General features: G+C 37.3%; 1 protein-coding gene and 1 pseudogene across 1 annotated transcript; both read right to left on the minus strand.

Moving 5' to 3' along the window:
* On the minus strand, positions 1–3,563 carry LOC141350612 (tripartite motif-containing protein 16-like). The gene is made up of 6 exons (XM_073856353.1): positions 2,949–3,563; positions 2,064–2,159; positions 1,621–1,854; positions 1,328–1,487; positions 1,151–1,189; positions 1–808 (listed from the first exon to the last, which is right to left on the minus strand). Exons 1-6 carry the CDS (start codon positions 3,537–3,539, stop codon positions 270–272), a joined length of 1,659 nt encoding a protein of 552 aa, XP_073712454.1. The 5' UTR covers positions 3,540–3,563; the 3' UTR covers positions 1–269.
* A 2,768-nt stretch (positions 3,564–6,331) lies between these two features.
* Positions 6,332–11,608, minus strand: LOC141350613 (tripartite motif-containing protein 16-like; annotated as a pseudogene).
* Positions 11,609–11,869: the final 261 nt, after the last annotated feature.

Consider the following 11,869-nt stretch of genomic DNA (forward strand, 5'->3'; position numbering starts at 1 on the left):
AGGAATATGTACATATAAAATCTAGAAACTTGCAGTGCAAAACTCAATAATAATAAAGTGATTAGAAATATTATGCTTGACAATTCATAGCTGTTGATTTATCATTGATTTCAAACTCCTATGACAATCTCTGTATCATCTATATTGTTAGATAGATAGATAGATAGATAGATAGATAGATAGATAGATAGATAGATAGATAGATAGATAGATAGATAGATAGATAGATAGATAGATAGATAGATAGATAGATAGATAGATCTTTATTGTCATTGTATTATACAACGAAATGTTAGATCATACAGTTTCACTGATCCATAAACATAAAACCCAGGATAGAGAGGTTTAGTGAATGTGGTGTTGACTCTGTGGATGAGGGTCATTGTGTCAGAGACGCTGTAGAAGGACAGAGATCCTGCACTGTGATCTACATAAACTCCTATTCTAGAAGATCTGGACACTACAGGGAGGTCAGTTTGATTGTTATTGTGCTTGAATGAACAACTGGAGTCATAGCAGAACAAACTCCAGGACTGATCATTACGTCCAAACACACACTCCTTACCCTCTCCCTTCCTGCTGATGCTCTTATATGTAACTGATACATCAACCGGACCACTCCACTCAACCTCCCAGTAACAGCGTCCACTCACACTCTCATTACACAACACCTGATGATAATCATCAAATCTGTCTGGATGATCAGGATACGGCTGGACTGTGTTAGTGTAAGTAATCACTCTGTTCCCCTCAGACAGATGGAGACGTTTATGTGCTGTGTTTTGATCAAGATAGAACTGATGATAATCTGATGGTGAAAATCAAGAAAATTTCAATCATTAAAATGAAACTTATTTACAGGTAACAGAATGTACATAATTTAGAGAAATAATCTGATCTGTTTATCTCACTGTTATATTCATCATAATCATGTGTGTGTTGTTTGTGAAGTGTAAACATGATATTCATTGTCAAAGTCCCAAAAATTAGAATTTGTTTTTATAGAAACATTGTTTGCATGTAAAATGAAAATAAACAGCTTTTTGATCTCAGATAAGTTTCACTGTGGGCAAGCATATAAATGTTGTTTGTGTTTATTCTTCACATTTAGTTTGATTTATTATTATAAAGGAAAGTGGTTGAGACTCACATTTTAGGAACTGCTCCCTGGTCTTGGGCTCAGGAGTAACTACATTATACCAACAAAAAATCATTAAGACAGCAATATTTTGCATTTCTAAAAAATATAATATTGTTACTATATGATGTGTGACTTTGTAGCTGGATTATTGCTGATAAAATACTGTAGAAGAAATAGGTGCTTTACCTCTATTAAATATCGTTTCTATCTGTTCTCCAAAGAAATCCTCCAGTTTCTCTCTCAGATGAGACACAGATTTTCCTACATCATCAAAAGAGATGAGAGAGCTGACAGTGATGCTGAGTGAGTCTGAAGATCCAGGAGGAACAGAGAGAGACTGAAAACTCTACACAAACACAAAGACAAACAACACAAACATAAACTGATGACACTGAAACATTTCATAGAAAATATAATCTCGGTAAAACATGCTCTTCACTTCTTAAAGATCACTGTTGTGTTTTTCAGATCTCTGTTACCTGGAGGAAATGAATGTGATCATCTGTGTGTGAAAGCTGCTCCAGCTCAGCGTCTCTCCTCCTCAGATCATCAATCTCCTGCTCCAGTCGCTTCAAGAGTCCTTCAGCTTCACTCACTGCAGTCTTTTCCTGATCTCTGATCAGCTGTGTCACCTCAGATCGTCTTCTCTCAATGGATGTGATCAGTTGAGTAAAGATCCTCTCAGTGTCGTCCACTGCTGTCTGTGCAGAGCGCTGTTAGGACACACCGAGAGAGGAGCATTAGAATCAGCAGCATTCATTCAGCTCTTACTAGTACATCACACAGTCTGTTACACACAGTGAACTTCAGTGAAAGTCATCCAGCACTGAACTCCTCACTGACTGATTGGATGAGAGTCTTAACTGAGTCTGAAACAGATCTGAAACAGCAGACAGCAGTTGTTCTTCTGATCAAAACTCACCTTATGAGTCTTAACAGCATCTCTCAGCTCCTGAAGCTTCTTCTGGCTCTCCTGGATTCTCTGCTGGTATTTTCTCTGTGTCGCATTCAGTTGTTTCTGTTGAATGTGGAAAATGATTAAAAATGTACATTAGAGTGATTTTTTACTAGTTAAACTCTGTGAATCCAACTTTGCGTGACGGGTCAAACATGACGTCTTCACAATATCCTTTTATTTAAAAAAATGATGTGTGTTATATTTAAATCACTCCCCTAGTTCCGGGTCTAAAATTTCTTATTTTGACTTATTATAAAATATTCCTTTAATTTTTAATGGTCTGTCATGGACCCCAGTAACACATATGAGATACTGTTTGAAAGCTTAGAGTCTCTACTTTCTGCAGATATGCATCACTTTGAGTTTACTTTAAGAAAGTTAATTACACTTAATTTGCACTATCACCCCCCCATATTTTTTATATGATTTAATATTCACATATTTCATATTTTTCAAGTATGACAAACATGGGCAAGTCCTATATCAAATGAAAGCTCTCATTCTCCGGAATAAGGCTACATCGTTATTTTTGTTCTATTATCAAAACATGTCCAACAATCATTGAATGAATAATAAGGTAAAAAAATGGTCTTTTGTAAACATATGTGAAACTTGAGTGTGAACTGCCTCAGATAGCACATATAGCCACAAATGCTACACCATCTTTTCTCTTAGGTCCATTCACAGCATTTTCTTTGGTTGTGTGCATGAATAATCACTTGCTATTTATTATATGTGCAAAACAAAAAAAATTATATTTATATGAAAATTTTATTTTCACACCCTTCAGTAAAATGAGTAAAATGAATCCCCAAAATAGCTTCAGGGTGAAAGAGGTTAATCTCTTACCTGTTTCTTAGTCCTCTCTTCTTCAGCTGATATAGTATGATGATTTTTGTGCTTCCCCACCATACACAGATAACATATACAGAGCTGATCAGTTTTACAGTAAATCTCTAAAAGTTTCTCATGTTGAGGGCAGATCATCTGCTGAAGTCGTCCAGTGGCGTTTATCACTTTGTGTCTCTTTCCTGACTGAAGTTCTTCATGACGTTCAAAATGATTTTGACAGTAAGAGTTCAGACACACCAGACAGGACTTAACAGCTTTGTGTTTTCTCTCAGTACAGACGTCACACTTCACATCTCCAGGTTCAGTATAGCAGTGATCAGGACGAGCAGCTTGTAGTTTTGTTTTCTTCAGTTTCTCCACCACTTCAGCCAGCATGGTGTTTTTACCTAAAACAGGTCTTGTATTGAAGGTCTGTCTGCATTGAGGGCAGCTGTAGTCTCTCTTCAGATCATCTTGATCCCAGAAGTCTGTAATACAGCTCATACAGTAACTGTGTCCACAGGGAATGGTCACAGGATCCTTCAGTAAATCCAGACAGATTGAACAGATGAACTGATCCTGAGACAAATGAACATTAGCTTCTGCCATTTCACTTTACACGCAGACAGAAATTGAGACGTACGACAGTCTGACAGTTTAGTTTCAGTTTCTCTGAATTCAAGAATTTCCTGGTTGTGTTTATGAAACGTGTGCAAACAGGTGTGTCAGTAGATGTCAGTACAGAAACTCACAAAGACAGTCTGAATAGAGAAAGTACACAAAGGTGTGAAAATGCTCTGCCTTGATGTATGAAAGGAGGGACATGATGACACAATTTTCATTTTGGGGTGAACTAGGAGTCATATTATATGCCGCCCTTAGTCACATTGCGAAGGCTGAGGTTCTTTTTCACAGATGTTTAATGCACTCATCGACACAGACATCAATACAGACATCAACGTCAACACCAAAATATACAAAATAACACCAGTTACACATTCAGATACATGGAAAACAAACATATCACATTAAACTCTTAAATAAAGACAAAATATATCCACATACCACTTTTGCTAACATTGCTCCATCTCTTCATGTGGATGACAAACAGGAAGTGACAAACAAGTTAGTGACATATAAAGGCATGATGGGAATAAAATAAATTAACCAACAAACTCTTAGAAAGAATAAATCTTGCTCAAATAAACAACAGTTCCGTATAAAAACACAATAAACATTTGAAAATAATCAAAATATAAAAATACAGATAATTATATACAAAAACATTACATTTTGTAAAATAAAAATTTGGTACAAAACGCCATCTAGTGGTAAATAAACAGGAAAGACAGAAAGCTTTGTCACAGCAAATACACTCCCACCATCACACAACGTGTGATTCTTAATCAAAGTTCTGAATGTTCAAGTAATCAGCATTAACTTATACACATTAAGGGTAAGTATTTTATACACATATATTGGCATACACATATAAACATTCTTATCAAACTTAACCCTTTAATTAGCTTCAAGAAGTAACACTGTTTTGTGTATAGGTCTTTCTACACTCCAAAAAAACAAACGGTGCTATATAGCATCAAAACAGCTGCTTTGGATCGCAACCACAGAAGAACCATTTCTAGTGCCATACAGCACCGGTGAAGCACCTGTGTAGCATAGGGGCCATATAGCACCACTATAGAACAACATATGGTTCTACAAAGCACTATATGGTTCTACACAGGTGCTTCACCGGTGCTTCACCGGTGCCACATGGCACCAAAAATGGCCCTTCCATGATCACGAGCAAAGAACCACTTTTGGTGCCATATAGCACCGCCTGTTCCTAGAGTGATAGACTGACTTACTTGTGCGTGCACCCTTACTATCTAGTGTTGCATCGCTAACAAGAAGTTTAAGTCTTCTCACCCTTCCATCAGTTCCTGGGAAGACTTCTACTACTTTTGCTAGCTTCCACTGATTTCGTGGGGCCAAGTCATCTTGGAGTAGAACAATGTCATTTATCTTGGCGTTTCTCCTCCTCTTATTCCACTCACATCTTTGCTGCAAACTTAAAGTGTTTGTTACAAATAATAGGCTACTAAATGCTTAAAATTAAGCTTCTTACATCATATTCTCTTCATGAAAATCACTAAAAATATATTTTACTTCTCACATATTTAAGTTAACTTACTAAATAAAGAAAGAAAAAGGGAATTGCTAGAATAATGTTAGACTCTGAGGTTAAACAAAATGACAAAAAAATAAACATTTAATTCACTTTTTGATGAGCACAAGAGCAATTACCTTATAAACAACAGTAGGGTGAAGAGCGAAGCCTAGGAGCGCGCATATCAGACGTGAACACGAAAGGAATAATGGGTTTAATTATGCTTTCACTTCATTTCCTGACAGTTTCACTTGTTAGTGAGGATAGTAATGACTGACAAGATGACCAGGGGCACTGCTAAGGATTTTGGGCCCCATGAAAAGAATCTTGACAGGGCCCCCAACACAGCTGAGACTTTTTTCATATTAATTTACATAAAATCATGCACTTTTATGGTATTTTGACTACCAATGGGGTGAGAACATTTTACTTGAATTAAGTGTTTAAGAAAAAAGAAATCTTATTTCACAATTTTTTTCTCACCCCATTGGCAGATCATTTTGCTCGTTTTAAGGACAATTTCACTTAAATTGTATATTAATTTGTCTTAAAACTAGACTCATTTACTTAGGTCATTTTGCTCATCAAGAAAAAGCATCTTAATTTAAGAATTTTTAAACACCTCTACTGAAAACAAGACAAAAATACTAAGTAAGAAAGTCATTTTTTGCAATGTTGAATGTTTAACTAAAACTGTGTATTGTTATTTTTTCCAGCGTTTTCTTGACCTAACATGAGGAGAAAATTGAGTTCCCTTTTCATGCACTTTTAACACTAGAACGACCACCAGTAGTCATTTTAACCGCAACATTTAAACTTATGCATTGCAAAAATGATTTTCAAGAAAAAAATTCTTAGTATTTTTTTTCTTGTTTTCAGTAAAAATATCTAAAAATTCTTAAATTAAGATGCTTTTTCTTGATGAGCAAAACGACTCAAGAAAATAAGTCTAGTTTTTAGACCAAAAATATTACATTTAAGGGATTTTGTGCATAAAACAAGCAAAGAAGTCTGCCAATGGGGTAAGCAAATTTTTCTTGAATTTAGTGTTTAAGAAAAATGTTTAAGATTTTTTTGCTTACTCCATTGGCAGATTTTTTTGCTTGTTTTATGCACAAAATCCCTTAAATGTAATATTTTTGGTTTAAAAACTAGACTTATTTTCTTGGGTCGTTTTGCTCATCACGAAAAAGCATCTCCATTCAAGAAATTCCAGATACCTCTACTGAAAACAAGACAAAAATACCATTTTTTTCCTTGAAAATCATCTTTTGCAGTTTGGGTACACTAGAACGAACAAGGCGTCATTTTGACCGTTTGAAATTTGCATAGTCAATAACTTTGTCTAAATAAATCACGTGCATAAATAAACGTGCTTACTTGTCAAAAAATGCTACCGTAGAGACCTGGGGCCTCGTGTACAAAGCGTGCGCGTTAGCACAGAAAAGTGCCGTAGGCTACGATCATTGTCACGGATGGGCGGTCCACTAACAATTTAGGCCTACTTACAAACCCACCTTTTCTTGTGAAAAATTGGGTAACATAATGTCGACCCTTTGCCTCTTTCACGTCTTATTTTTTTCCGTTTTTGACTTTCAGATTTTTGAGGCATTTTCACTTCCTTGTCAGTCAAGTTGATATTCTGCCGGCACTATAAGTGAAGTCAAGCTGTGTTGCCTGGATTATACAATTTGGGCGGACTGAACCATTTTATGACAACTGAGAGGGGGGAAAGGGGCCCACGGACGTTTGTGTTTCCTAAATAAATACATTTTTTGATACCAGGAAACAGCAAATAGAATAATTTAAAGTTAATAATTTTTACTATTAAATATTTTTTTAGCACCACAATTTTGGGGGCTTCTCTGGGCCCCCTCTTACTCGTGGGCCCCGAGAATCATCATTGTTTACCCCCCCCCCCCCCCCCCTTTACAGCACCCCTGAAGATGACGCAGAATTCACTATAATAATTACCTAACTAAATCTGAGAGAATGCAAACACATTACAATAATTTTCATCCGCCCGACGGGCAGGGCGCAGATACACTTTTGTAGCCTGACAGGAATTCGCCATAGCCACGGGACGTGGGGCTAGCGATTTTGCGATCCCTGACTTTTTTTTAAAGTGAATTTCGTTTTGTATAAATTGTATCTTAATATTAATCAATGTTTAATCAAACAATTGCCTCAATTTAATAAATAAGAAGCAAACCAAGAACGTTGGGTGTGGTGTGGATTGAAGTGAACCCACTATATATTTCCGCAGCCTACGTCTTTCTGCTTTTAATGCATTTCTTAAATTAATGTCTCAATTACACAGTAGGCTTATAGAAAGTTAGATAGGCTATTTGTACTTAAAAGCAATAGGCTTGTATAAAGTGTAGCAATAAACGTGGCGTGACTTATAGTGCTGAGTTAGAGAGCTGGTAGGCTATATCAAACAACATCACTGTGATCAGATGCTTTCTTTCTATTTTTTACCCCGCTGTCATATTTGTTGTGTCTTTATGTTATTGAGAGGAAAGCGCGCAGCAAATATTTATAACGTGTTGTTATTCAAAATACGTTTTCCACTTGTTTGCAAGAAAAGTTCTGAAAAAAAAAAGGGCTGAAAGCTGCTCTGGAATATTTTTCTCATTGGAACCATAATGTAACGCAACATTCAACTGCTTTATAATAGTTTTTAAATAGTTATCAGACTTACTTATAATTTTACTGTTTTTAACATAACATGCTATAGATAAAACACACCACATAAAGTAGTATCCATGTCTAACTATACAGAGTAGTATATTTTTTTAAATTTCTGATTGGGCGGGCCAGCTGTCAGTATGCCCGCCCATAGCTCCGGGCCTGCTTCTATGACAATCTCTGTATATTGTTAGATCACACAGTTTCACTGATCCATAAACATAAAACCCAGGATAGAGAGGTTTAGTGAATGTGGTGTTGACTCTGTGGATGAGGGTCATTGTGTCAGAGACGCTGTAGAAGGACAGAGATCCTGCACTGTGATCCACATACACTCCTATTCTAGAAGATCTGGACACTACAGGGAGTTTAGTTTTAATGTTATTGTACCAGAATGAACAACTGGAGCCACAGCAGTACAAACTCCAGGACTGATCATTACTTACAAACTCACACTCATGACCCCGTCCCTTCCTGCTGATGCTCTTATATGACACTGATATACCCACTTCACCACTCCACTCAACCTCCCAGTAACAGCGTCCACTCACACTCTCACTACACAACACCTGAGCATAATCATCAAATCTGTCTGGATGATCAGGATACGGCTGGACTGTGGCAGTGTTAGTAATCACTCTGTTCCCCTCAGACAGACGGAGATATTTATATGCTGTGTTTAGATCCAGATTGACCTGATGATAATCTGATGGAGGAAAATCAATTAGAAAATTTCAATCATTAAAATGAAAGTTATTTACAGTTAACAGAATGTAATTTAGAGAAATAATCTAATCTGTTTGTCTAACTGTTATATTCATCATAATCATGTGTGTGTTGTTTGTGAGGTGTAAACATGATATTCATTGTCGAAGTCCCAAAGTTTAGAAACACTGTTTGCATGTAAAAAAATAGCTTTTTGAACTCATAAGTTTCACTGTGGGCAAGCATAGAAATGTTGTTTCGGTTTATTCTGCACATTCAGTTTGATTTATCATTAGGCTATAGAGTGAAGTGGTTGAGACTCACATTTTAGGAACTGCTCCCTGGTCTTGGGCTCAGGAGTAACTACAGTATACAAAAAAATCATTAAAACAGCATTATTTTGGATTTCTAAAAAATATAATATTGTTATTATACGACGTGTGCCTTTGTAGCTGTATTATTGCTGATAAAATACTGTTGAAAATGAAAAAAACATGTGCTTTACTTCTGTTAAATATCTTTTCTATCTCTTCTCTACAGAAATCCTCCAGTTTCTCTCTCAGATGAGACACAGATTTTCCTACATCATCAAAAGAGATGAGAGAGCTGACAGTGATGCTGAGTGAGTCTGAAGATCCAGGAGGAACAGAGAGAGACTGAAAACTCTACACAAACACAAAGACAAACAACACAAACATAAACTCATGACACTAAAACATTTCATAGAAAATATAATCTCAGTAAAACATGCTCTTCACTTCCTAATAGAGTTGGGGTACTCGAACTTGGACTCGGACTCGAGGTCAATTTGAATGAACTCGGACTTGTCACGCACTCTGGTGAATTTGTACTCGGACTTGACACGGACTTGGACATTTTGGACTCGTAAAATATCCCGAGTACAGTTGAGTCCGCCTCATGTGTAACAATAAAACCAGCATAAACTTGAGATGAGAAATTAATTAATGTCTCACTTTCTCCCCCTCCTGTTATTTTACTGCAACGCACTGGCAGGCAGCAGCCAGTCACATCATACGTGCAGACAAACACACACATCACACACATCAATGCGTGGCTACCACGATGTCCTCAAAGTCAGCAATTATTTGTTTTGCGTATGAAAATCACAGAGAATTTATTTGCAAGACATCTGGTAAAAACCTCTATATCTCTTTCTTTTCTTTGAAATCATTTTTGATAGGAGACATAAAATAAAAATGTTCAATGGCAATGACAAGATGCAATAGAGGTATTTTTATTACATTTTTATATTGCCATTGGTTTAATGGGTTGAAAGGTTAAAGTATCAATAGAAAGTAACAATTTACAATACAAATTTTGTATCTTTTTTCAATTTAATTTCTTTCTGGACACGGGCGGACTCGACTTGGACTCGGCCTTTAAGAACTAGGACTTGAGTCCAACTCGGACCCTTTAGACTCGGACTTGGACTTGATGTGTAAGGACTTGGTCTTGACTCGTACTCGACAAGGTGGACTCGGACCCAACTCTACTTCCTAAAGATCACTGTTGTGTTTTTCAGATCTCTGTTACCTGGAGGAAATGGATGTGATCATCTGTGTGTGAAAGCTGCTCCAGCTCAGCGTCTCTCCTCCTCAGATCATCAATCTCCTGCTCCAGTCGCTTCAAGAGTCCTTCAGCTTCACTCACTGCAGTCTTTTCCTGATCTCTGATCAGCTGTGTCACCTCAGATCGTCTTCTCTCAATGGTTTGGATCAGTTGAGTAAAGATCATCTCAGTGTCGTTCACTGCTGTCTGTGCAGAGCGCTGTTAGGACACACAGAGAGAGGAGCATTAGAATCAGCAGCATTCATTCAGCTCTTACTGGTACATCACACAGTCTGTTACACACAGTCAACTTCAGTGAAAGTCATCCAGCACTGAACTCCTCACTGACTGATTGGATGAGAGTCTTAACTGAGTCTGAAACAGATCTGAAACAGCAGACAGCAGTTGTTCATCTGATCAAAACTCACCTTATGAGTCTCCACAACATCTCTCAGCTCCTGAAGCTTCTTCTGACTCTCCTGGATTCTCTGCTGGTATTTTATCTGCGTCTCCTTCAGTTGTTTCTGTTGAATGTGGAAAATGATTAAAAATGTACATTAGAATGTTTTTTTTTTGTTGAACTCTGCAAATCCAACCTTGGGTGACGGGTCAAACATGACATCTTCACAATATCCTTTACTTTAAAAAAAGAATATATGTCATATTAAAATCACTCTTAATCTCTTACCTGTTTCTTAGTCCTCTCTTCTTTAGCTGGTATAGTGTTGTGATTCTTGTGCTTCCCCACCATACACAGATAACATATACAGAGCTGATCAGTTTTACAGTAAATCTCTAAAAGTTTCTCATGTTGAGGGCAGATCATCTGCTGAAGTCGTCCAGTGGCATCTATCAGGTTGTGCTTCTTGCCTTTGAAGAATTTCTCATGTTGTTTAAGATGATTTTGACAGTAAGAGTTCAGACACACCAGACAGGACTTGACAGCTTTGTGTTTTCTCTCAGTACAGACACACATCTCCAGCTTCAGCATAACAGTGATCAGGACGAGCAGCTTGTAGTTTTGTTTTCTTCAGAATCTCCACCACTTCAGCCAGCATGGTGTTTTTACCTAAAACAGGTCTTGTAGTGAAGGTCTGTCTGCATTGAGGACAGCTGTAGTTTCTCTTCTGATCCCAGTAGTCTGTAATACAGCTCATACAGTAACTGTGTCCACAGGGAATAGCCACAGGATCCTTCAGTAGATCCAGACAGATTGGACAGATGAACTGATCCTGAGACAAATGAACATTAGCTTCTGCCATTTCACTTTACACGCAGACAAAAATTAAGACCTACAACAGTCTGACAGTTTAGTTTCAGTTTCTCTGGACTCAAGAATTTCCTGCTTTTGTTTATGAAATGTGTGCAAACAGTTGTGTCACTGATTTAATAAACAAGTCCACTAGATGTCAGTACAGAAACTCACAAAGACAGTCTGAATAGAGAAAGTGAACACACAGGTGTGAAAATGCTCTGCCTTGATGTATAGATGAAGGGACATGACACAATTTTCATTTTTGGTTGAACAAGCTCTTTGAATGGGAGATTTTTTAAAATGTAAAATAAGTCTTTGCGTATGTGATGTTTTAGCTAAAATGTCACAGGTGACGGTTTGTGAGGGCGGAACCAAAAGTGTGGAAGACGGGTTCCGCCTGTCGATGGTTCCGCCCGGACGCTTAACTTAGAACACCGGGATTTCCGGGGTTTCCCCGAAACCAAAATCAAGCCTGATTACGTTCAGGTGGGAATAATTGACACAGCGGTTGCTGATAGGCTGACGAGGAGAAGAGTCAGTGTTTAAAAA

Source organism: Misgurnus anguillicaudatus, chromosome 2 (assembly GCF_027580225.2).
Source record: "Misgurnus anguillicaudatus chromosome 2, ASM2758022v2, whole genome shotgun sequence".
Taxonomy (NCBI): Eukaryota; Metazoa; Chordata; class Actinopteri; order Cypriniformes; family Cobitidae; genus Misgurnus; species Misgurnus anguillicaudatus.